The 27,018-nt window shown below is 35.1% G+C and overlaps 2 protein-coding genes across 17 annotated transcripts in view; one reads left to right on the forward strand and one right to left on the reverse strand.

Annotated features, from left to right (window-relative positions):
• Positions 1 to 2,735, forward strand: part of FMNL2 (formin like 2) — a 320,685-nt gene extending 317,950 nt beyond the window's left edge. For 7 of the 9 annotated variants that reach the window (XM_047721719.1, XM_047721722.1, XM_047721718.1 and 4 more), the window contains one exon: positions 713 to 2,735. In XM_047721719.1, coding sequence (XP_047577675.1) covers position 713 — 1 coding nt within the window. In that variant the 3' untranslated portion in view covers positions 714 to 2,735. The remainder of the gene's footprint in view (positions 1 to 712) is intronic. The other 2 variants (XM_047721720.1, XM_047721724.1) reach the window with 1 other exon arrangement.
• Positions 2,736 to 8,021: 5,286 nt separating this feature from the next.
• The window catches only part of PRPF40A (pre-mRNA processing factor 40 homolog A), a 55,964-nt gene continuing 36,967 nt past the window's right edge, over positions 8,022 to 27,018 (reverse strand). For 4 of the 8 annotated variants that reach the window (XM_047721729.1, XM_047721727.1, XM_047721734.1 and 1 more), the window contains 16 exons: positions 24,561 to 24,669; positions 23,991 to 24,055; positions 23,489 to 23,653; positions 21,829 to 21,937; positions 20,784 to 20,934; positions 19,251 to 19,384; positions 15,617 to 15,731; positions 15,354 to 15,457; positions 15,121 to 15,237; positions 14,682 to 14,819; positions 14,260 to 14,355; positions 12,109 to 12,195; positions 11,925 to 12,021; positions 11,609 to 11,670; positions 10,406 to 10,537; positions 8,022 to 9,058 (listed from right to left, as the gene is read on the reverse strand). In XM_047721729.1, the coding sequence (XP_047577685.1) occupies positions 8,966 to 9,058; positions 10,406 to 10,537; positions 11,609 to 11,670; positions 11,925 to 12,021; positions 12,109 to 12,195; positions 14,260 to 14,355; positions 14,682 to 14,819; positions 15,121 to 15,237; positions 15,354 to 15,457; positions 15,617 to 15,731; positions 19,251 to 19,384; positions 20,784 to 20,934; positions 21,829 to 21,937; positions 23,489 to 23,653; positions 23,991 to 24,055; positions 24,561 to 24,669 (1,774 nt within the window). In that variant the 3' untranslated portion in view covers positions 8,022 to 8,965. The remainder of the gene's footprint in view (positions 9,059 to 10,405; positions 10,538 to 11,608; positions 11,671 to 11,924; positions 12,022 to 12,108; positions 12,196 to 14,259; positions 14,356 to 14,681; positions 14,820 to 15,120; positions 15,238 to 15,353; positions 15,458 to 15,616; positions 15,732 to 19,250; positions 19,385 to 20,783; positions 20,935 to 21,828; positions 21,938 to 23,488; positions 23,654 to 23,990; positions 24,056 to 24,560; positions 24,670 to 27,018) is intronic. The other 4 variants (XM_047721730.1, XM_047721728.1, XM_047721735.1 and 1 more) reach the window with 1 other exon arrangement.

Raw genomic sequence — 27,018 nt, forward strand, 5'->3', positions numbered from 1 at the left:
TTTTTATATTAGGCATTTTTAAACATTCTGTGCATTTGCAGTACAAATTGGAGAATACCTGAAGGCCCAAACAACTTCTCCCCTCGAATGAAAAATAGGAAATACTGGGTGGCAGGAGACAATGTACGGGAATGGAGTATTGTTTTGATTTAGTGATTATTTTTGTTTAGTGATTGGGCATTGTGTTTCACAAAATAAAATAAAAGACCTCAGCTAATACTAACTGAATACAAATAATGGGACCTCTGCCTGCAAAATAAGCATAGTGTCCTGTGATTAAAATTCCAGAAAAGATAGGATAGGGCAGTTGGTTTATTAATTTTGCAGTTTAAAATTCATTACAATTATTGATATTCAGGTTCCCAGAAAAAAAAAAAAAAGGACAGAACTAAGCCAAGGCTTTTTCCAATTGAAGAAACATTTCAAAATAAGACTCCAGCTAGATTCTCTAGATTCTCTGGCCAGTGACAAGAACAGTTGCCTTTCCTATATATTTTTCTAAAAAGTTCCAGAATCACATCAGTATTACATCCTGCTTTAAATATTGAGGGCAAAGTACATGTCTTTGGCTCAAATACTCAATGAGTTTTAAGGACCTGTTAGCTGACTCTTCTACACAAGCTGCTTTGATTGGCTGCCAGCTGACCTTGTCTTGCTTGGACACATGATACTAAAGGTTGCAATTCTCTGACTGATCCTCTCCTCTTTACAGATCTTAGAAACCAACCATACAGACGAGCCGATGCGCTGAGGAGAAGTGTCAGACGGCGCCTTGATGATCAGAACCTGCGTTCTGCTAATGGTGCCGAGATAACCATGTGAACCTGAGACCTGCCTGTATGAGTAGAGTATATGTGAATGAAACTTCCCATGTGAACTTTACGTGCTACCATGTAACCGCAACCTTGAACATTGATAAAATATTCTAAGGGCTCGGATTTAGCAAACACATAGGAATTTAAAAATGACGGGCTCTCCTTTCAACCTTTGTTAACAAGTGCCTAAAAGTGGAAGTACCCGCTCAGATTAATCAAAGCAATAGGGTTTGATTTGATTAGGTATCTTTTTACACCAGTGTATTACCCAATTTTTTAACCAAAATGTAAATTTCATATTACACTCATCTGCCATTATGGTTGTCCCATGATGGCACACCCTGGTTTCCTGATAAGTTGTAAATAACATGGATGCAACTGCTGTGGGTTTCCTTTGCTGAGATGTTTTTTAAGGAAAAAAGTTGCTTTTGTGTTTTAGACCTGTCCATCAACTTTGTTATTTTTAAGGGCTTGCAACCTGGAAGAAGGAAGTCCCATAAGCTCCTGTCCATAACCAAGCCCCAGCCAAGTACAAACAGGATGCATTGCAGTGGCACAGAGGTCACTCAACTCTCTCATTTTACATTCTACACTGCTGTACTCGGGTAGGACACCCTGTGAGAGTTCACCAGTATGAATGCAAGGATATGATGGCATACAAATTTGTGTAAGATTTTTTTGCAGTACTGTGTTCTTCAGCTAGAGGCAGCTTTTAAAATAATAATGCAGATGTATTTATTAATTAGCACTAAAATTAACATCTCAGTAATCAGTATTAGGATTTCTGAGGACCATTATGGGCCTATCCTGAGAACAGAAATTGGTGCCTTGCTAGCCAGGGAGAAGTTCACTAGCTCTATCAAGCATTTCAGATTACTTCTGCTAGCTAGTAGTGTAGTTAACCTAGCCTTATTCTCCTGACAATCGCAGCCCCCGCCACCTTTGTAAACCGGAGAAGATATATTTGGCATCATTGCTGTATGGGGAATTGCAAATTAAATTGCTTGAAATATTCATATTTGCGTTAATCTTAAGTGATACATAATAGGACTAAATGGCCAACTAAGCCACTATTTTTTTTCCTTCCTCTCGGGCAGGGCACTTGATCCATTCCAAAGTCAAAAACTGGACTAAAGCTGATTTGTACTTTACATAATATACACTCTGCTTCTGGCTTACTTCTTGGTACATCAATATATTAATTGTAAAGTTTATTGTATAGTATTTAACCACTGAATTTCTTATTTTATGTTGTGCTTATGTGAACCCCTTGGTGAAGGTCCCATTTTCCTTGGATAATGTGTAGTTATATGATCTCTTTTTAAATGTACAGATATTTTGCTATAAAATTGGTGCAGTTTTTTATGGTTTTTACACTTTAATTCCCACCTAAGCCTCTGGGTAATATTGTAAATATTGTTTAAAAATGCATCAGCCTGTGCTATACAATCTGAATGTTATTTTAACTTATAGTTTTTTTTTTAATATATATATTTAACTACAAGGACAGTTTAGAGATCAGTTACATTTCACTTTAGCATACCTATTTACAAAAAATTACTTTTAAAACTGCCACGTGCTAGCACATTTTCATAAATGTGTACTTTAAAAAGAACATGCCAAGATTTTTGTCTGTTAACATTGATTTTAGATGAAAAAAAACAATTTGACTATGATACAACACAAGGTTGGCCCTTTATGACAGGCGGCTGCTTTCCAAAGCTTAATACTAAAAAGCATATAATTGCCTATTTATTAATCAACAAATAGACAATAATGTTGGCATGTTCTTTTCTGTTTATTAATGGGCTTGCCTTCTTAGCAATATTAGAAATGTTTTATAAAAAAGCAATTCATGTTACTTTTCTGGTCTTTTCATGACATATGAGCAAATAAACTATTTACACTACTATCCTGTAATATGTTGTAGTCTTTCAATGACATACTTTAATGGGGGGGGGGAGGCGTGGGGAGGGTTTACCAGTGTTACTTTTATCTTCTAGGAAGTTATTTCTTACTGATAGGCTCTTGATCACTTGCTCTATGGAATATAAGACCTAACAGATTTGGTCGTGAGGGATACATCTCCAAAACTGTACTTACCAATTTATTGCTTCCAGAGAAACACTGGTGTTTGTTGAAGATGTTACTCCCCACCCCCCAAACTTGTTGTAATGAGGATGTTGTTTGTATATGGATAGGTTACGTGTGGACTGCACAGACGTAACCCTGCAACCAACAACTATGTTGGTTGGCAAGGTATGTACAAGCAGTTTGGCCTCTACTGCCCAAACATGCTGGTATTTTTGTTAATTCCAAATCATCAGACTGTGCAACATTCAGTTTATTCTTTTTAGGAAAGCAAGGAAATTTGGTATTTTAGAAAACTGTCCAAGTGGCTTAAAACAACTGTTTAAAAAAATTTTAGGATTTTGAGAGAGAGGGAAAACACAAGTGGGGGAGGGCGGGGCAGAGGGAGAAGCAGACTTCCTACTGAGCAGAGGAGCCTGACCTGGGGCTTCATTCCAGCCCCCTGAGATGACCTGAGATGAAGGTAAGTCACCCAAGCGCCCCTCAAAACTTTCTTAGAGAGGCACGAATAAAGTTTAATTATTGTATTAAGTCTTTGTTACCAATTCAGCGCTCTTCTTACACCACAGTTATACAATGTCGTTGAAGCTTTATTTTATAAAGAGGGGGTAAAGTTAAATTCCAGTTGGTAAAATTCTCTAGTTTGTGCCTCATGGTAAAAGAAATAGTATCTTTAATAGTCTACAAATTCAAAACGTTTTCAAAACCAAAGCACAGCAGTAAGTTCAAATGAGATAGGTATGGTTAGGTATGGGTGGGGCATTTTATACCATTAATATCCACTCTTAAAGATAATTACCAGTGACTTCAAAATAATATCCTTATTCTCATCTCCCAATCCTCTAAAACATCTAAATTCTAATCCACTAAAATTCATTGATTGCCCAAGGGACCCTGACAACTCAATAATGCTTAGCACAGGAAGGGACTTGGTAACCATCAAAGACTGTGGTTCAACATACTGGATTTTGTAAAATTACCTTTTTAGACTGCAAGATACACTCTTATGATAGCTTTACAATGGGCATACCTATTAGTTTTAATATTTGGTAAAACAGCTCTTAGCCCTAAGACATTTTTAAATTTGTATCAGAAACGTCTACAAAGATGATCAGCTCAGTATATGCAAAAGGATTAATCTGATAGTGTTTCATTTCTCTTAAAACTAATACCTGATCTAATTCCAAGAAAAAAATTCGAAGCAAGAAACAAATGCAAGAAGTTTAGATATACTTTCTTTGATCTAGGTGGTTTTTTTTTTTTTTTATAGAGGCAAGTTTTACACTGAGAAACAGAATGCGGGCCTCTAGCATCTCACAGCAAAGAACTGCATAGGAGAAGGGGTACTTAAAGGAAAAAGCGGACACAAATCCAACTTAGTAAAAGATGCCATCTTTTCTAATAAATTATATTTATTTACAAAAGGTCTAATTTTATATAACTATTTAGGTTCTTTACATCAGAACAATATATAAACAGAGAAAATCTGGTAATTACAAACAGAGAAAATAGAAACTTGTTCCCCCTTATCATTACTCACCTTTCAGAACAAATCTTCTGTTAAGTTGTAGAGAGGTAGGCAAGAGACCAAACCTACCAAATTTCAGGCAGGACCAAAATAAAGGAGTATTTATATATAGACATTTTAGATGCCCCAAGGAACAGCATAAAAGGGCATCAAGAAATGGCTTAGTTGGATTATGATCTGATTAGGCAGCCACTCTATTTCAGTCTATGAATGAGAACTGGGGTGGGGGTGGGGGTTAGCTAGTTCCCCTGAAATGCAAACATCAACCTAGGCCATAACACCTGGGGCACTTACCAATCATTAACAATAACGAGATGGCCTTGAAGTGTAGATTATATTGAGTCACAAAAGCAATTTCTATATAGCCAGTTTTTTGAAAAGCATAGAAAATCTACAATTAAGGAACTTATGCAAGGGAGACACGCTAAATAAAGGAAGGGCTGGGGGAGTGTGTGGGTACTTGCAGCAAAATCATCTCACTTCCCATACCTCACCCTTTGTTGGAAATAGCCTGAAATGATTAGTTCTCAATTTAGAATTTGGGAATTTTGTTGCTGTTTCCAAGTATGGCCTTTAACACTAGCTCTGGCCTAGCTAAACATTAGCTCTTCAAACAGAAGTTTACTACTTTTAAACTACTATGGTATCTTAATTTATGAATATGAAAAGCTACATTTCAAATCATCACAAGGGATTTCCTTTCCTACTCAGAAACAGGGAAGTTATATGTTCTTGCTAACAAGCTTTTGGAAATTTCTGTAGTAAAAGATAAAGCCACCAGAAGTTATCTTCAGTGGTGCACTTCAATTATGTATGTGGCTTTAGTTGTGGGTTAGTACAGTTTATTGCGATGATGCTTTTTCAAGCTCTCTCATACAGTTGCTTGGTACCATGGATGCTGAATGTATCTGCCAACTATTTTACAGTCATTCAGTATAGGCCTACAATGTGCCAGGAACTGTCCTAATCCACAGGGTATAACAGTAAATGAAACACAAATCCCTGTCTCCAAGGAACCTGACCACCATTTATGTTAACACAACTGAAAAATGTAAGAGCAAGGTTAAGATTTAATAAAGAATTATTAGACTAGTATATGCCATTACCAGAACCACAAAGTAAAATTGTAAGCCTACTTAGAACACAATTCCATGAAAAATTACTCATGACATTATTTTGCTTTTTCTTTATTTAAAATGAGTGGTTTTACTTAAGAGAATGTAAAAGAATTAAAATTGTACCTGATACTGAGAGAGATACATCCCCAAGGGAAAAGAAAAGTCTGATTTAAGATACAAGCAATTAATGTGATTTGCCTCATTTTGCTTTTAGAAATGTTTATTTGGTTCCTTAGTTTTGTAATTTACATTTAAATTACATAATATTCTTAAATATTCTATAAACTTATAGCATTCATCACTCTTCCCTGGGTACTATTTGATTGGAAGCCGTTCTCTCTCAAATAGCATCTAGGCTTAAAAACAAAACAAAAAACAAAAAAGCCCCCCAAACCCCATATGGCTACCCCTTTCTGATGCAAAAAGAAAAGTGGCTGCCTAGTCAGCACTGAGTTGACCTTTAACACTGGAAGAAAACCGGGATCATCCAGGCAAATGCTTCTTAACACAGAATACAGGCCCTTTGGTAAAAGAAAATTATGGACTGTCTTTCCAGAAAAATGTACAGAGAGACATTTCAGTTTTTACAGTTTCTTCACTCTACCACTATGAATAGAGCTTTACTCTAGGCCATTTTTATAGCTGTATAAAATGAGGCCCAATTAGCAAAAGTCAAGATGTGACACTGATCATTTTCAAAATTTACTGGGAGGCATATATGAAGTTTTTATTATTGAAAAACATGAATAATCTGTATTTTTGAAGCTGCCTTGGGTAATAATGAAATAGCCTTGCTGTGTTAAAAAAAAAAAAGTAGGAGCATTGCTTTTATTTTTTAAAAGCATTAAGTTATTTAAACAAACTTGGGGAAGTGCAAAGAATTCATCATACTTGACTAACTTTTCATACAAATTCAATTTTCCCATATAGGAATTACTGGACTGGGAGAAAACAAAAACATCAAATATTGGAGATTCTGATTTTGACTACTAGGATAATAAATGTATTAGTAAATTTAACCAATTAATGACACAGAGGGAAGAAAAACCCTCAACATTTACCAGTCTGATGCTTACCTGAACGTATAACTTCCCCTCATCTAAAAATAAACACACTTTCCGGCTTGAACAAATGTGTTCACTTTTTGAACATCTATTTAACAGAACCAATATTCTAAGACATTTCAGCTTTTACCAGACTGAAAATTTAGAAACCTAATCTTCCTATCACCTGTGACTTCAGACTGTATAGTATCTTTTGGTAACTAAATCCCATTTGATGGGATCACTAAAGGTAGACAAGGATTACAGTCACTTCAATTAGATCTTTTATAATGTCGTTATATTTTGAGTAGCCATTTATTCAATAGTTTTGTTTTTAGGTCAGATAATTTTCATGGGTGAACTATAGAGAAACTTGAATTTGTATTGCAAGAATTTGAGGTGATAAGACAGTATCTCTAAGAAATACAGAAATCTATTTTGAGGACATGCTAAAACATATCAGTAACTTTTTATTTAAATAGAAAAATTAAAACTTTAAAGTTGCACTTAAAAAAATGATCACTCATGGAATTAAAACAAAATTTTACAGATTCTAAATTAAATTCTCTTATGAAACACCACTAGTATTTCTGCCAGTATCATATGCATTTTGAAGATTTTGCCACTGACTTCCATGTCAAGTGTCTGACATGATTAGCAATATTAACTCATTATGAGGCCTCTGAAAATTAAATCTAGGCAACTCCCGATTGCCAAAGTTGTTATATTTTTTGGTTCTAATATACAATAAGAGACTAACCTTAAGCAAGCAACTTGATCACTTCACATCTTCTAAGGATAGTGATTCTCATTTTCCACAGTCATGTCCGTTTTCACAGCAGAAAAATGACTTGGCAGAGAAAAGTTTAGAAATAACCCCCACGCCCACCCTTTTTTGAGGCTTTCAACAGTGGATGCTAGATTTAATTGCAAAAGTACGCAGGGATGGGAAAAAGCAGTCCTGGTCATTTGAACTTCTCAAATTCATTAGAATGGTGAAGGAAAAAAAAAATGAATTAATTTTTGTTCTTCTAAATTCCAACTTGAAATAGGATCGCTCGAAGTGTCCAAAATAAAAAAATATCTAATGCCAAAGACTATGTGCTAAAATTTACTCATTAAAAAAATCTCCTGCACTGAAGGAAAATAGTATAAATTACATTACCAACCTTCAAAAGTTAGCATGTAAAGAGTATTCTAGCTTCAAACCATTGCCTCTCTAAAGTTTTCTATAGGAAATTTGTAGATCAAAAACAAATTACAGGGGCCTCAAATGTACGGATTTATAATATTCTTAAATATTAAAAAGGAAAGGAACCTAGCTATGTGGGTAAGATGAAGCAAAATTTCAAGGATTTAGTATCTTTAAATGATCATACAACTTTTTTTTAGAGCTGAGTAGTTTAAGTAGAAATAAATACTAGTACACGCTAGAAGAGAAGGTTTAATAATTGATAAAAATGTACAAAAATATTCAAATCAGAAATGCTTTAGAATGTGTACCACGAAGTCAATACTTCTCAGTGAATAGGGAAGGTAAAAGACTTCCTCAATGAAAAAAAAAGATCGGATTAAAAAAAAAAAAGACAACTGTTAAAGAAAATGTTTAAGTCCACACTGATTTCTGTTTCAGACAAGGATATTGCAACTATCACTTAAAGTACGGTGGCACATTCTTTAGTAGGTCCTTAAGGCAATATATTTAAACTAATTTACAATTTGATTTGATGTTAACTTTTTAAACATCACCTCAAAATAATGCCCTCACAATAGCCTTTTTTAAAACGTATTCAGATGTTTCATAAAAAATAACGGTGGCTTTATTATAGTAGTGCTCATTAGCACCACTATCGTTAAGGGTCTACCAGGTTTCCATTAAGAACACCTATTTCTGCGTTCACCATAAAAGATCATATCAGCTTGAACCAGTTGGGTAGTGCACAAAAAAGCAGTTTTGTCAGTTGCTGGTGCTTTTTTTGTACTACTAAATATCAAAAAAATTTTCATTATATCTTCAAAATCCAACTTCTATCAAGTAAATCAAATCGCCTCATGACTCAGAGTTCAGAACAAAGTAGAGACATCTGCAGTTATCAGTAAATTGCCACCTTTAATCCATCCTGCAGTGCCCTATGAAAGGGTCACAGAAAGACAGTTATGACCGTATGAAAATATGATTCTTGATACAGAATCAAAAGTTATTTTCAATTTCCTTTGCTTTTTATAAAGTCCACAATAACAATACTTAAATGCACTTTTTTTTTCCTGTGATATAATTAAAACCCAGTGTTATTTCAATTGAACTTTAAAATAGAGTCCCTGGTCTGAATTCGACTTTAAATCATACTGTAAACATATATTTGGTATAATTTATTGATCATCATCCAGTTGCTCCAAAAGGGTCCTTCTGCGCTTTTCCAATTCCCCTTCACTTAGTTCACTGCCAGAAGTATCCCAATTCCCCTGAAAAGACATTGAATACAATTACATTTAATGTCAGTACTCAAAAGGTTAAGTAGTATTGAAACTTTGAGAAAAAGGAACCAAAATACATGGATTGTCTTCCACAGAAACAAGTCCATCACAGGGTTTAGGACTGCTCTTTCCCAAAAGCCTCCCAATGAGTTGCTAACTACTCCCTGGTTTTATAGGGTAGAATTCAGGACAAGACTTTTATATGGTGCTACTTTCATTTTGCATTAATATATAAATCAGGCAGAATGGTAAACCATGGTTTCTTTCCCTTCCTCTTACACAACTGAATATAAAACATTTTGTTTCCATTTAATAAAGCTAGGTGCTCATTTCCTAAGGCACTATATTCCTTGTTAATTTTGTAGATTCTTGGTTGCCTTCTAAGTGTTTTATATTACAGAAATGTATTATGCTTTGAGCATACCATCCTTAGATAAAAACTTAAGATTTTTAAGGATAAACATTTAAAATTTATGAGGAGGACATTACTTAGGCTGAAAAACAATTAAAGAAATTAATATTGTACTATTTGTGAAAAACATAAAACATTAAAAAAATAGTTAAATGAAATCTCTAAATGGAAGGAGACAGATGAACTGACTACAAAGAAGAAAACTGTTAAGCTGCTATTAAGTATTTAGGAAATCTTCATTCACCAAGGGCATGCTTCAAACTCACCAGGGCACCTTTTAAAAAGAACCTCTGTATCAACGGAATCACAATACCCAGAGGGAGGACCAGGGCTTATCCGAACTAGAGTTTAAACTAAACTCTCCATGGGTCCATTTAGGGGCATTACTCCTGCTAAGAAGGCTTGTGTTACTTCGCTGTCTTATATACATACCCACACAGATGGAAACTAAAAAGGCTACTGTAATTTGATATTAAAATGTTAATTCTGGCGTGTAGTCCCCCTCCTATACCTTTGCCCTTACCTCTTCCCTCACAGTGACTACTCCTAAAAGTTACTGGAATGCTACCTTTTGAAACTAGATTTAGTAGTACTGATGTCTGAGCACATGTGGAGAACCCCCAATCTGAGTCCCATATTCCTTAAAAATCAGGTAGAAAATGTCCAGTGGTACTCCTTACGACTTACAAAGTAAGACTTTTACAAACAAAAGTCATGGGAGACTTATTTTTTGAGAAACAGACAACTCAGAACACTTGCAGCAGGTATGTTAGAAAGTTATTTTGTGTAAGAGGTAAATTGAATTTTCATTGTTTTCTTCAAATGGTAGCCAACCTGCAAAAAGTCTATTAAATGTGATATAAACCACAATATCCATTTTTATATTTTGGAATCACAGGTATGAAATAATTCTAAATACTTACAGAATCCTTTCCAGTCTTTTTCTTAGGTGATTTGTGTTTTGATTCTGATCTTTGTCTAGTTCTATCTTTTTCATTTTCTCGGTCTTTTTCTTTTTTATCCTTTTCTCGTTCAGCATCTGACTCTGGAGAATCCTGTGTAAATAAAAAATATCACTAGCATTTTGATGAGGATACCACTGTTTACTATCTCCATAATAGGTCATATTTAAGAACATCCATGTATTATAGGGCATGTGTTCCTAAGTATGGTGATATTTGAATTATTAACCTCAAGGATTCTAATATTTCTAAGATTCATTGGAAGGATGACATTCTGAGATTCAGTAACATCACAAAAGAGCTTCACTAAATTAGGGAAGAAAGCACACAAGATAGGATTATATCTATTATGTAAATGTAGACAAACATTACATTTTCTGCCAACCCAGTATTTGTTGATTTATTCAGATATAGATACAGAATGCTGTGATTAGCTTAGTCATCTAACAGGCTGACTATTATACAATAAATTCTTTCCTCAAAATTGCAACTGAAAGCAGGACTATTATTTTTTAAAGATTTTATTTATTTAAAGCACACGTGAGCACGGGGAGTGGCAAAAAGAGAGAGGGAGAAAGAGAATCTTCAGCAGATTCCGTGATGAGCACAGAACCCAATCCCATGACCCTGAGATCGTGATCTGAGCAGAAATCAAGTGTGGGGTGGATGCTCAACTGACTGAGCCACCTTGGTGCCCTGAAAAGCAAGATTTAAAGTGCAATGTCTCTGCCCAAGTAAGTGGTCCTTTCTTAGATACGTATAAATTCGAGTGAGCAGCATGAAGAAAAAAATCTCATTCAAGAGGTAGTAAATATCCAGTCACTTGTATTTTGAAAAAGTTCCTGAGGGTATCTTGATGCATATGTAAAATTAAGAACTATTTAAACTTGTGATTCTCACCACAGCTGCAACACATACACACATACTTAGGTCTTTCTCTAAGATTACTTTAAAAAGCCAGAGTGGGAATCTTAACACTGATGTGTGTTTATTTTCAAAGCTCACTAGAATATTTTAATGGAAGATTATGGTAAAGACAAACTATGTAATTCCTGAGTTTAGGTGTCCTGGACTGCACAGGACTAGGCAAAAAAGGGTTCTACTGCCACTGAACAAGTTAAGGACTAAAACAACCTAAGTGTAGTATAACAAAAGCTTGCTTACAGATTTATGTCTCCTCTTCTTGCTTTTCTTCTTATGTTTTTTTGACTTCTTATAACTTCTCTCTAAGCAGCATGAACAGAAAAAAAAAACCAGTCTGAATTTGAGGACATCCAAGTGCCAATGATTTTTTTTTTTCTTTGAAGTTTTATTTTGGAGTGTGAGGGGGACAGTACAGAGGGAGAAGGAGACAGTGTCTTAAGCAGACTCCTTGCTGAGCAAGGGTTCAATCTCAGGGGAGATCAGGACCAAGAAGTACCCTTGAGCGACAGCGCCCCCCAGTGTCAGTGATCCTATTTAAGTTAAAAGAAATGCTTACCAGACTCAGCACTAGAAGAGTGTTCTGAGGCAGACCGAGACTCTGATCGCTGTCTTTTTTTCTTTGAATGGCTGTCATCATCATCTGAATCTGATCCCTATAGAATACATATAATAATTTCATTCATAATGTTATTTATAAAGATTTCAATACACTCAATAGTACCCATAATAAACTTCCTTACCGATCTAGAGCGGGAACGTTTCCTGTGATGTTTTTTAGATTTCTTAGAATGTTTCTTGTTCTTTGAATGATGATGTTGACATTCATGCTAAAGGGGCAAAAGGAAAAGAATTTTAAAAGTTTACTTTAGAAGCAGATCATAAAGAATTTTTAAACACTATACAAAACAAGTTTATTAGAGTAAAAAAATCTTACTCTCATTTTGCACATTTAGGATGTACTTCCTAGAAACTGCAAAGAATTAGCAGTTAAATGTTCTGTTCCTCCCTAATCATTCTATACCCACTCATTCTGACATCTAAAAACAATCAAGTATTAAGAAAGAAAGCACTTCCTGTAGGAATGAGAATGGTATGCTTTAGTAGGACAAGTGATATACTCCAGAAAGGCATAATCTGTCACACTACTTTCAAAACCAATGAAATAAAATTACATTCAAACATGGTTTTTCTGATGAATCTGGCTTTGGTCACTGAGCTAGGCTTGGCACACCCTGGAAAAGAACTACCTCAGAGTTATCCTTGAACTAAGATAGAGGAGGTTGGTCTCAGAATAAAGCAAAATCTAATCCTTTTTTTCTCCACGCAAGGAGGAGTATTCTCTCCCTAGTCAAACATTAAGACCTCCAAAGATAATCTAACTCTAACACCACATGAAATCAGAAAAGGAAATGTTGTCTCTATGGGTTTTAATTCATTTATTAATGCTACAGTAAAAGCTCCTTGCCCCCAAACTTATCTATGGATTTGAAAATAATTCTGCTCTGGTTTACAAATGGAAATAAAACATCTGACTCAGCAGGGAAGCTCCTTTTACTCTATGTCACTGAATGCTAAATTCTTTCTCCTTTTCTAACTCCAAGACTCAGATTACTAAGGGCCAAAAACTTATTCCAATGTAATTGGCCCTTCCCTATACTACAATCTTAAACTCCATTTATGACCTCACCACTTTACTCCCAGCACAGGTCACCAGAGAATCTTGATGATTATGAACTGGGGGACAATGTTAAGATACTAGCTAGAGTAGAGCTTCTCAAAATTAAATGTACATTCTATTCTAGTGCTTGAGAATCCTGTTGAAATGATGATTCTGATGCAGGATTTTTACCAATGGGGCGTGAGTTTCTGAATTATTAAAAAGCTCCCAGGTAATGTAGTAGATGCTGCTGCTCACAAACACACTTTGAAAAGACTCAGAGGCCAACAGGACTAGATCTAGAGGCAGCTAGATTATTAAAGGTGCATGTGGATACATGTTAACAGGGCAAACTGTTGTCAACACTGAAATTCATTAAGAACAAGAAACCCAAGGTAAGAGTGAATAGAAAATTAAGTGACCTGCAGTGACCAATGACCCTAAGAAGCCAACATTCTAATACTAAATATATGCCAGCTTTCAGCGTGTTGTCAAGTATCCCTATGTCCAAAACTGGCAGGGTAGCATTTTACTTTTTAAAAGCACTGACCCTGGAGTAAAACAGCCTGGGCTAGAATCCTTTCCCTGTAAATTACTTCTCTTTACCTCAGTTTGCTCATCTGTAACTTCACAGGGTTGTTGTGAGGACTAAGTTCATATATGCAGTGCTTGTAAAATTATTAGAACAATGCCTGGCCCTGTATAAGCACCAAATGTTTTTATTCAGTAATTACTAGTCTACTTAGCATATTTACTATATACAAGTAGCCACCTAAAATCTTCATCAAAATACCCTTATTCAGCTAATGGGAGTAACTTCTTACAATTGTATCTTTAGTTATTTTAACAAAAACTTACTACTTATTACATTATCTTCCAGACCTCCTCGTGCACTGAACACATCTGACAGTGTAGTATTTGAAATGTGTGCTTAAAAAGTTGTTTATTTTACTTGAGGTTTACCAGTAATTACAGAACTCAATTCTAAAACACTGCAAAGACATGAAATAAATATGAACTGTCTCTACAAACACATCTTTATATTTACATGCAAGCTATTTATTTTACTTAAAGGCAGGTTCTATAGAAAAATCACTTCCTTAACCATCTCAGATAATGACATTTGAAGCAGTATAATTTAAGCAAGATACTCTGATCAATCTAAATTCATTTTTTGTTTACAGTTTAACTTATTTTGCAACAGTGGAGTTAATTATAAGAATACTAAAATTACCTCAAGCACATGCATAAAATCTTTAAATATTCGTTTTCTTTCCGACTCTAGAGTTATGTCCTCAAATGCTGGCTCTTTTACAAATCTCTCCCGGATCTGAAAAATTCAGGTAGGAGTACATGAATACCAAGAAAAGTATACCAATATGACTAACAAGAATCACAACAGCAAGAGGAAACTATGACAGCTCCATCCCCTCAAAGTGTGTTAAATTTCTTTTCCTCTTAAGTCCAAACCATTTTCAATAAATATTCCTAAATGCAGGGTCAGAACTGAATTTATATTCTCAGTATATTTAATTTATACCCTACAAATAATTCAGCTTCTTTTTGTGGCTACAAAATGGGAAGGGAATTAACGATATTTTTATCTTCAATCGTAAAGCAAACAGATTATTAGAAAGAATTTACATTCATACATACATCTTCCCAGACAGCATCCAATTCTATTGGAGGAGTAGCTTGTTTCAACATACTCTTAAATGCAGATTCTTTTCGTTTCATTTTCCGAGCCTCCTCTTTTTCTCGTTCGCGTTCACGGGCTTCTGCCTTTTCTAGTAACTTTTAGAAAATCATATTTAATCAGTTATAATAGTACAATTGAAGTAATTCTTAATTTAAGCACTCTTCCATCATTTATAAGTAATGAGCCAATTTATGACACCAGAAAACTTCATCATTAGCCAATCATCTAAATAATTATTTTCTTTTACTTTACTACTAAGTAAAATCCTAGTCACATGCCCTCATTTCAGTACCCTACAGCTGAAGTACTTTTAGCTGAATATATTAAAAGCTGTACTAAAGTAGTCATTTAGTACAAACGTAAAGCTAATTGTTTTTCATAGTAAAGATAACTTACACTGTTGAAAGCCAACTTAATATTTCCGGCATCTAATGTGGTTGACCTTTTAGTTGAACTGATTATGGCCACAAAGTCTTCAAAAGTAGTATTAACTTCGACTACAAATCCTTTATCCTAGGAAAGAGAAATCTTGTCAACACTAATAACACATAAATCAAAGAAACACAGTATCAAGGTCTATAATTAAAATATACTACAGATTAACAGTAAATAGTAAGTGTAGTGTTTACCTTTAGAATGTCTTTTATTATTTTCTTCTCATCATGATAACGTGCTTTAAGATCCTCAACATAAAACTTGAAAAGGTCAAGTGCAGTTGATCCTAATGAAAAAACTAAAGAAGTCAAAAGCTAGCTCTAACCAAAGAGCTGCAATTACTTTTTTGTTTATAAAACAAAATAAAGCACCCTTCCATTCACCAACACAACCACCTGCCTCTCTGGCCCATCCCAACTACTATCATAACTATAAATTGGGAAGAAAAGAATCTCACCCGGTTGACCAAGCATATTAGTAAATCTAATGTCGGAACTAATTGTTGGATACAATTCCATCCAGGATGACATAGAATGTAGTTGTCCATGTTCGTGCAGTTCATCTAAAAATATCTGGGGAGTGAAAACCCAACAATAATAAAAACCCATTTTACTGAAAAGGTATCTTTAAGGACATTGGAGTATTAGTGTAACACCAAAACACATTTAAAAAAGGCAGTATTTGACACTCTTGCACCAATGGATCCCAAATAGGTTCAAGGTACAAAGAATACTTCCTCTTTGATTAAAGTAAAATCTCCTTTAAGGCAAAAACCTCTTCTGCACTTCAGAGAAAAGGATCTTTGAAAAACTACACTATTTCAGTTTAAAAGAATATATATAGAAATACAAGTTAACTAAAAACATTAGATGTCATCTCTGATAATAAGGTTAAGGAATGTGTTTACATGTTTCCTGTAAAATATACTTTTTGTTTTTAGACACAGTACCCAATAAGTTCTGGCTGTTTTTTTCTTTGTTTTCTGTTTTTTTTTTTTTTTTTAAATTAATAAATGTGGGCCTCTAAGAGGATATATTTTACTGAAGTGATACACAGAGCAGTTTGAAGAACCAAGACTCAACCTCATATCTGATTTAAAAACCCATTTCCTAGGGTGCCTGTGCGGCTCAGTCAGTTAAGCACCTGTCTTTGGCTCAGGGCATATTTCAGGATCCTAGATTAAGCAGCGCATCAGACTCCCTGCTCAGTTTGCTTCTCCCTCTGCCTTTCCCGACTCTTGTTAATAAATAAAAGCTAACAAAAAATAAATAAAACATATTTCCTTTCTTCCATGTTAATTTTATACCCTAAATCTAAATCTTTATATGCTTATTACAATTTCTGTTCTTTATCCATTTATAGTATTTGATTTTTCAGGGCAACATATTGGGACTTTTGTACTCAACAGTTTCACACTTCCTACTTCCCCAAATTCATAGGGTGTTTATTTCTATAAACAAATGTCTTTAAAGAAATATGGTCCAAAATTCTGCTTGTGAAATTTCTATGCCTGCACTGTTCAATATGGTAGACACAGGTCAAATGTAGCTTCTAAGTGCATAAGATGTGGCTTGTCTGAACTGAGATATGTCATCAGTATATAACACATGATGATTTTGAAGATTACAAAAAAAAAAAACCTCTTTAAAAAATACCAATTCCATATTAAAATAGTATTTTAGATATACTAGGTAAAATTAAAGATTACTAAAATTAAAAATACTAAAACCCTATATGAGGCCTATCAATGTCCTGAATAAAACTATACACCTATCACTTCACTCCACTTCTCTTCCAACACTCTTAAATGCAAAAACAAAGTAACATGCTGATACCAGTTTTAGTAACAGTAATCAGAAACATAGCCATAATTTAGGCTTGACTAAACGACCCATAAGGTCTCCTTATTTTAAACCATTGCAAAACCTTCACGAGAGAGAACCCTTAAAGTTCAATGGTTGCAGAAGAGTATTAAAAAACCTAAAAATATGCTCTTCCCTTCTTCTCAGGCACAAATTGTTCAGTTAAAATGTAGGTTTTCCAGGCTCCTTTGTATCTAGTTGTAGTCATGTGACTAAATTCTCAGCAGCTGAGTATGAAGTAGAGTAAAATTTCTACATCACTGGCTTTAAAAAAATAGAACTATCCGTTCAAGTTCTTCCAAGTTGAAATGTGATAATGTGAACAACAAACTCCTAATTATGAATAAAAGGCTAATAGCCTAGGGCAATCCTCAAAGTATAGGACAGAAGCATCACTATCACCTAGAAACTTCCTAGAAATGTACATTCTCAGAACCTACCCTAGACGTACTGAATCAAATTCTAGGGGTGAAGCTCCAGAAATCTGTGGTTTTAAGAATTCTTGGAATGACCCTATAGGAAACCACTACAATAAAAGAACCCCTAAGAGTAAGAAATGTTAAGGTTTCATGGAAAGAGGGAATGCTTTTGGCTATGGCATTTAAGATGGTTTAGTGACCTTTGGCATGATATTAAGAGTTTATTTAAAAGCCCTCTAGAGGGGCGCCTGGGTGGCTCAGTGGGTTAAGCCGCTGCCTTCGGCTCAGGTCATGATCCCAGAGTCCTGGGATCGAGTCCCGCATCGGGCTTGCTGCTCAGCAGGAAGCCTGCTTCCCTTCCTCTCTCTCTGCCTGCCTCTCTGCCTACTTGTGATCTCTCTCTGTCAAATAAATAAATAAAATCTTTAAAAAAAAAGCCCTCTAGGTGGGATGCCTGGCTGGTTCAGTTGGTAGAGCATGTGAATCTTAATCTTGGGGTTGAGTCTGAGCCCCACATAGGGCAGAGAGATTACATTAAAAAAAAAAAAAAAAGTCCTCAGGATGATTTAGATGCACATTAAGTTTTGAGTACTCCTGCCTCAGGGAGTGGCAATGTGCCTTATCCAACACCAAAGAACTGTTATCATTAAAGGAGAAATAAACCTAAGTCACTATATTTACCATTTATCTTAATACAGTGTTTAGTGGAATAGATCCTAGGTGGCTCAGCTGGTTACTCATTGGCCTTTGGCTTGGGTCATGACCTTAGGTGCTGGGATCCAGTCCCATGTGGGACTCCCTGCTCAGCAGGTAGCCTGCTTCTTCCTCTCCCTGTCTTCCTGCTCATGTTCTCTCTCTCAAGTAAATAAAATCTTAAAAAAAAAAAAAAAAAAAGACTGTATAAATTCTGGCTCCACTACTCAGTCACTGAATCTGGGTAAGTCATTTTGCCTCTCGAGTCCATTTCCTTATTTTATATAAATGGATATAACAAGAATAGTAACAATTCTTAGAAGGCTGTCATAAAAATTTAAGTGAATATCAATTTAAAATGTATAGCGGTATAAACAGTTAATGCTAACTGCTATTAATATATTATTGAAACGAGCAATCTGGTGAAATATGAAATGCAAAAACTCATTACTCCATGACATTCTTTTTTTTTTTTTAAAGATTTTATTTATTTGACAGAGATCACAAGTAGGAAGAGGGGCAGGTAGAGGGAGAGTGGGAAGCATGCTCCCTGCTAAGCAGAGAGCTCGATGCAGGGCTCGATCCCGGGACCCTGGGATCGTGACCTGAGCTGAAGGCAGAGGCTTTAACCCACTGAGCCACCCAGGTGCCCCATGACATTCTCTATTAACGAGAGGTTAAGGAACTGGAGATGAAAATGAGCCACTGGCCGACATAAAGAATATACAATTTCAACTTCTATGTACAGCATTTAAGAACTATGGCCCATCCCCAAACTATATACCCCGTATCATTCCCTACTATTCTCTAGACACTAAAAGTCAACTAATATTAATGATTCATCACACATATTTTTTTCAGTCTTCTCTCATGCTATTCCTCTTTCCCAAGTGAAAACTAATCGATTTATCAGTGCTCACCTTAAATATCAAATTTTCTACAGCCTTTTATGTTTCCCTGGCCTAAAATGGCTATTCTCCTTGAGTTAAATGTATATGGATCCTCCACAAAGCCCAAGTTAATGATCTGGGATGAGGGAGTCTCAAAATTGTTTCAATCACTATTGAAACTAACCACAGTATGAAATTAAGATAGAAAAGAGATTTTTTTTAATTACCTGAAAAGATTCTCTATTTTTACGCTGTCTTCTCCTTTCTCTCAGCAAACTCTTCTGTTTTTCTTCTTCTTCTTCCTTTTCTAAAGCTCGGATGTGTTCTTCAAAGCAAATTAAAGCATCTTCTTTATCCATGTCTAGAGATTTTCCCAGTTAAAAAAAAAGTTAAAATGTCCAGTATCAGTAAGGAAAGCAGTTTATTTACATTAACTTTCTATAAATTTCAAATTCACCTTAATTAAATTCAAATTCACTTGTAATTAAACTCATATATGACTCATAATCATCTAAATAGGAAATGTTTATTTTTTAATTTTTTTTTTTTTTAGATTTTATTTATTTATTTGACAGAGAGCGATCACAAGTAGGCAGAGAGAGAGAGGGGAAAGCAGGCTCCCTGCAGAGCAGAGAGCCTGATGCGGGGCTTGATCCCAGGACCCTGAGATTTCGACCTGAGCCGAAGGCAGAGGCTCAACCTACTGAGCTACCCAGGTGCCCCTAAATAGGAAATGTTTTAAAAAATTCGAACAACCTCATTAAAAGATACCTTGAATTCGAGGGTGAAATGAAGACCATGCACAAGACACAGTTAAGGAAAATAAAAATGTTACTGTAAAATTTGTCAGCAACATTACAACCACCGAAGCAGCTTTTCAGAGGATAGAATTTTAGGCCCTACTAACACCCACTGAATGACGCATGGTATTCAGAGGGGTAATTCACAAAGCTGTAATTTAAAAAGCAACTAGTAAGTCAGAACAAGAACCTGGGTAAGCTTAAAGCAGGATAATGCTAATACAATTTTTGGTGTTTGCAAATCTCTAAAGCCATTACCTCAAGGAGACAGTCTGAATAAAACTGTGGTAATTAATCTAGTTCAAACTAAATTACACTAAAATAGCAAAAAACAATTCAGACTTGATCTATGACAAACATACCAAATATTTTAGTATCTGATAAAGTTAGTATTTTCTACTTGAATAATGAAACTCAATCATACTCTACTTGGAAACCAACAAAACCCCGTATCAGTAATGGACAAACAAGGGGTTCCTGGTGGCTCAGATGGGTAAGTGTCTCTGACTCTTGATTCTGGCTCAGTTCAAGAAGAGCACTGGGAGACTGAACCCTGCATCAGGCTGGGTGTGACAGTCTGCTTAAGATCTTTCTTTCTGGGGCACCTGCGTGGATCAGTGGGTTAAGCCTCTGCCTTCAGCTCCAGTCACGATCCCAGGGTCCTGGGATCGAGCCCCGCATCGGGTTCCCTGCTCAGCGGGGAGCCTGCTTCCCCCCTCTCTCTGACTGCCTCTCCACCTACTTGTGATCTCTCTCTTTAAAAAAAAAAAAAAAAAAAAAATCTTTCTTTCCCCTTTCCTCTGCCCCTCCCCAACCTAAAAAAAAAAAAAAAAAAGGCGGCGGGAATCAACAAAAAACAATTGTGTAAAATTCAGTTAGTCATCTCATACTAAAAGAAAGAATTTTTTTGTTATTGGACTTCTAAAAAAACTTTCTCCTAATTAGTCTTTATATTCTTACTCTGCAATTCCTCATCTTCTGCAAAAGTTGGATTATCCATCAGATACTGCTGGGCTTCAGACCAGGTAGTAGAGTATGTTACATTAGCCATGTTGTCAAGTATGTTTTTTAAGGCTTCCCAGTTTCTCTTCCGTAACTGCTTTGCTTGCTCCTAAATCAAAAGAATGAATACACATTTGAGGTTCAAAGAAAGTATGGTATTTGAACTGCAATCAGTGAGTTTCTTTACATTCTAAATGATGCCCAAATTTCATGTTACCCATTTACTTTAAATTAACTTTTTAAAAATAAACACTAATTTTCCAATGATCCTGTCAAACTTCTTAACCTGGTAACTGCCGACCTTCAATTTTTTTTGTTTTTTTTAACCTCTCTTTAAGAAGTTGGAATCTGGAAATCATATCTCCCCAACAACTCCATAAATCTCTCTTCCTATAACTATGCATTATAGAAAGGAGTCGAAAACTAAAGTTACTATCAGCAAGTCACACAATAGGCAAATTTCACAGTCTTCAACCACTTTCAGTTATGTTCAAATTTCTGTTAATACTTACATTTCTATGTATCTCAAGAATGGGTAACCCAGTGCTCGCTTCGGCAGCACATATACTAAAAAAAGAATGGGTAACCCATAACTTACTGCATAATAAAATAGATATGAGGTGTTTTAAATCCTGCAAGCTCCTTTTAGTGGTAACAATTATATATTACTGACATTTTTCTATAGAAAACTTACATAAATGCATTACAAACAAAATTACTGAGTATTTTAAAAACCTAATGAGTTAAAAAAAAAAAAGTGGGCAGAAGATAGCCAGTTAACGACAATTCAAGTAACAGTTGGGTAAATCTGCACATCGTGTGTCCACATCAGTACTATTACAGGAGCTATCCATTTATAAATCTAACTTTTAATAAAGAGATCTGCTACACCACATAAATTGAATAAAGCAAAACAAAAATGGACATGGTATAAAATAACTCCTAATCAGAATGAAGAAATATCTTGTTTTACCTATAAATACTAACTAAGAATGAATAATACCTTTTCTTTTTTTGAAAGAAAGAATAAAACATCTTCATAGATTTCAAGACGATCACGTTCTGATATTGCATTCCAGACTTCCATCTCTCCAAACATTTGCTCAGCTTTTCTAGTAGAAAAATTAAACATTACTCTGTATTACTCAATAAAAATTCATTTTAAGCTATTTTAATTTTATGGTAAGCTTAAAACCACCCGATGAACACTCTGAATTCATGAGTATATTATACAGAAAAACTCTTGGATAAATAATAGAAAATGAACAAAATAGCTTAGGCCTCCATTCCTCCCTATAGATGGAGTGGATAATTTTTTTTTTTTAAGATTTTATTTATTTATTTGTCAGGCAGAGATCACAAGTAGGCAGAGCAGCCGGTGCAGAGAGAGGGGGAAGCAGGCTCCCTGCTGAGCAGAGAGCCTGACGTGGGGCTTGATTCCAGGACCCTGAGATCATGACCTGAGCTGAAGGCAGAGGTTTAACCCACTGAGCCACCCAGGTGCCGCAATTTTTTTCTTTTTTAAAGATTTATTTATTTGAAGGATGTCTGGGTGGCTCAGTCGTTAAGCTTCTGACTTCAGGTCAGGTCATGATCCTGGGGTCCTGGGATCGAGCCCCACATCGGGCTACCTGCTCAGCGAGAGGCCTGCTTCTCCTTTTCCCACCCACCCTACTGTGTTCCCTCTTTTGTTGTCTGTCAAATAAATAAAATCTTTAAAAAAAAAAAAAAAAAGTATTTACGTGAGAGAGTGAGAGAAAGAGGGATGAGGAGGGTGAGAGAGGAAGGGAGAGGCAGGGAGAGGGAGAATCCCAAGCAGATGCTCAGCTGAGCAAGGATCCTGATGTAGGGATCCATTTCATGACCATGAGATCATGACCTGAAGTGAAACCAAGAGTTGGACACTTAACCTACTGAGCTACCCAGGTGACCCAAGGAGCAGATAATTCTAATTGAGCCATGTTTTGTAGTCAAGATTTTATTTCTTAGGGTAGCTACAGATACTAACAAACTGTCCATGGAACTAAATTACAGACTTCAAAAAGTTGCCAGAAATTTAGGTAATATATAAAATTGGACTATTTAAAGAAATGAAGAAACTTTGCCAATGCTATTCTAGAAAATTCAGGAAAATAAGAAAGTACATATGGAAAATGAACTTAACTTACTGCAAAAATGTTAAATTTCAAATTATATATAACATACATGTATGTGTACGTGTGTGTATATACATGTGTGTGTTTGTGTATGTGTGTGTATATATATGTATTTTTTTTAAGTAGGCTCCACACCTAGTGTCAAGCCCAATACAGGGCCTGAACTCACAACCCTGATACCAAGACCTGAGCTGAGATCAAGAGTCAGATACTTAACTGACGAAGCCACTCAGGCACCCCTCAGTTCTTATATTAAGCAGAAAGAAGTCAGGCTTTAATTATTACATTTAATCTACCCCTTTGTTTTAGTCTCTAATTAATAATTCAGTAAGTCTATAAAGTCAAATTCCACATTTAACACTGATTTACCTTGTACCTTACGAAACTGCCCCAACTCATAGTTACTTAGCTTTAATGAGCATCCATATTGGATTAGTTACTACACTTGACAAAAATGGCACAGAAACAGTGCAGTAAACATATACCATGCATTACTAAAAATCTTACTTGTATCTGGTTGTGGAAGTCATTTTCTCATGATTCTCAAGAAAACGCTGAAAGGATTCTTTAGCCTCTTTGTATTTTGATCTTGCTTCTTCTTTTTCTTCTTTTTCTGTCTGGACTTTATAAGCATTGAAGGCTTGCTTTTTTTCACTCAATTTTGCTAAAGCACTAAATTGAAAAAATACCATGTAAGAGTAAATGAAGGTAGGACGATCAAATGTCAATGCTTTGAAAAAAAATGATTTCATTCACTAATTATGAAAATTTCAGTAAGATACTAAAAATTAAGAAACAATTACAGAAAATAATTTCTACTTTAAAAAATTTCTAATTTCATCTGTACTCAAATTGTATGACATGCCTTTTGGCTTTTCTGGTTCATACCTGACATAAAACAACTGTACTGGTATCTAAAAGAAGACAATGAAAGTTAAAAATTATACTATTTTACACAATTTTTAACATGCTATGGTTGGAAAAATAAATTAAAAACCTTAAGTGTTACCTGTATCGTGGATCATTAATGATCATTTTCATAGCTTGTTCCCATGAAGCATTAGATGGTACCCGCTGAAAACAATTTAATGACAAAATTAAAACTTTGCACAAATACTGTAAAAGTCATACAACAGGAAATAAAGTATAATACTCACTGCAAACATCAAGCACTTCCCTTTGCTCGTTTGAAAGAGGTCTAATAATTTCTTATTGAACCAAGGCAAACCTGGGTAATATACATATAAACTAAAAAGAAAGCTTAAACTCATATTTAACAGAGTAAGAGTACTTATCTTAAGACCTTTGATTAAAAGGTAAACAATTTTTTGAATAAAAACAATACAGAGGTAGAATGTACTGTATAGTACGCTGTACACAAAAATTTCTTTTTGTACACAAGAATTTTTTTGGTGAAAATCAGTTTCATAAAAATATTCTTCAAAAAAGGGAAATTCAGTTCATTTTTGGTTACAACAGTTTATAAAATTACTATTTTCAATAAGGGCATCAAGGTACTGACTGCATTAAACAGTAACTTTATTAGATAATTATTATGTCATATAGAAATCTTTAATACCTTTTCTTTCAATAATTCTTTAAATGCTTGCTTTGCCTCTTCCTTTGTATTCCAGGTATAGGTTTTCTTTGCTGGTTGGCTTTCCTCCTCTTCTTTTTTGGGAGTAAAACTAGAGGGAAATTCAAACATTTTATAATTTAAGTAAACATTTACTTCACTTAGAAAAGCAATATTTTGATTATTTAAGTGTTCACTACTGAGGTTAAATTCTACAATTTCAGAATAAATTCTCCTATATGAATCCTACACATTTACCTAAACATAAAGGCATAAAATTAATAGAGTTTTTTCCTGAAACATTCAGTTATAGGGGAATGGAGGCCTCTAAAAGTAACAATTATACTGAAACATTAATTCCAGCAATCCACAAATGAATACTTTTAAATGGTCTATAAAACTTACCCAGTGTCTTCATTTCAGTGCCTTAATAACTAAGGATTTGGGCAAATTTGCATAAATATAAAAAAGATGCTAAGGATCTAAATCAGGACGGGAATACTACAATTCATATGCCAAATCTAGCCCATTGTCTGTTTCTGAAAATAGTTTTTTACTCATGAGTTTATATACTGTTTATGGCTTATTGTGTGCTACTATAGCAGAACTGCATCATTGTGACAGAATTTATGATCCACAAAAAGGAAAATATTAATTTTCCTAATTAAATATAATATAAATTATAATATAAATTAAATATAATATAAATCTGATAATTTACCAAAAAAGTATGCCAAACACTGATCTCAAACAAAAAGAATTAACATACCCCAAAATTATCAACTCTACCAGTTTGGTGGTCTTTATGAAATGAAAAGGTCATATAATCCTGACATCCCTTCCTATATATAAAGGGGAAAAATTGCAGTAAACAAAAAGTAGAATACTTCAAGGAAGGACTGGAGCAAATACTAACAACTACAAAAAATATATTCCCACCATCTGAGTCAAGTAACCTTACTTTGGTAAGGTTTATTTATTTATTTATAATTATAATTTATAGTTAAATATTTATTAATTTATTTAAAATTATCAGAAATAGTATAAAGGGCCCAGTCAAAATAACAGCTATAAATGGTCTATAATGTAGTAATTAAAATAAAAAGATTATAATGACTAGAAAGAAAATAAACAGGAACTGTTTGTTGTTAGAATTATGAAAAACAAATTACTGCAGAAAAAAATGAAGTATAAAAAGATATTTAAAAAAATTATCTCCCAAAGCTTAAATATCTATCAGAACACTGAAATTATGTATATATAAATAATGAAATAACATGCCAACATGATGGGGTATGTCAACATAAAAGATATCACATATAGGTTTAAAATAGGTATAATGCATACATTTTTTTTTTTTGAAGATTTTTATTTATTTGACAGAGATCACAAGTAGGCAGAGAGGCAGGCAGAGAGAGAGGAGGAAGCAGGCTCCCTGCAAAGCAGAGCCTGATGTGGGGCTTGATCCCAGGACCCTGGAATCATGACCCAAGCTGAAGGCAGAGGCTTCTCACTGAGCCACCCAGGCGCCCCATAATGCATATATTTTTAAATGCATAGAAGAAGGGCAGAAGGAGGGTGCCTGGCAGGTTCAGCTGAAAGAGGATGCAACTTTTTTTTTTTTCTTTTTTAAAGACTTATTTATTTGACAGAGAGAGACACAGCGAGAGAGGAAATACAAGCAGGGGAAATGGGAGATGGAGAAGCTGGCTTCCCGCCAAGCAGGGAGCCCAATGTGGGGCTCAGTCCATAACCTGAGCCAAAGGCAGACGCTTAATGACTGTGCTACCCAGGCATCCCAGAGCATGCAACTCTTGATCTTAGGTTGTGAGCTAGAGCCCCAGTTGGGTGTAAAGATTATTTAAAAAATAAAACAGGGGTCTGTAAGTGGCTCAGTTAGTTGAGCGTCTGACTCTTGCTTTTGGTTCAGATCATGCTCTCAGGATCCTGAGATGGAGCTCCATGTTGGGCTCTGGGCTCAGGGAGTGGGCTTGGGGTCTGCCTTCCCTCTCCCTCTATCCCCCTCCCCCGAATGAGTACACGTGATCTCTCTCTCTCTCAAATCTCTTAAAAAACAAAACTTAAAAAAATAAATAAAAAGAGCCGAAAGATGTAAATAAAACGTTACTCTTCTATGCCTTCAAATATACCATATAGATTACTTTTTCAACATTTTTTATTTAAAGACTTTATTTATTTATTTGACAGAGAGAGAGAGCGAGCGCGTGCACAAGTAGACAGGCAGGAAGAGAGAGAGAGGAAGGGAAGCAGGCTCCCTGCTGCATAGCGAGCTTGATGTGGGGCTCGATCCCAGGACCCTGGGATAATGACCTGAGCCGAAAGCAGAGGCTTTAACCCACTGAGCCACCCAGGTGCCCCCCTTTTTCAACTTCTAAAACAGGAAAAATTTTAAAGTGATTTTCAACTTTGGGAAACATACATAAGAAAAATTTAAAAAAGT

Source organism: Lutra lutra, chromosome 3 (genome assembly GCF_902655055.1).
Source record: "Lutra lutra chromosome 3, mLutLut1.2, whole genome shotgun sequence".
Lineage (NCBI taxonomy): Eukaryota > Metazoa > Chordata > Mammalia > Carnivora > Mustelidae > Lutra > Lutra lutra.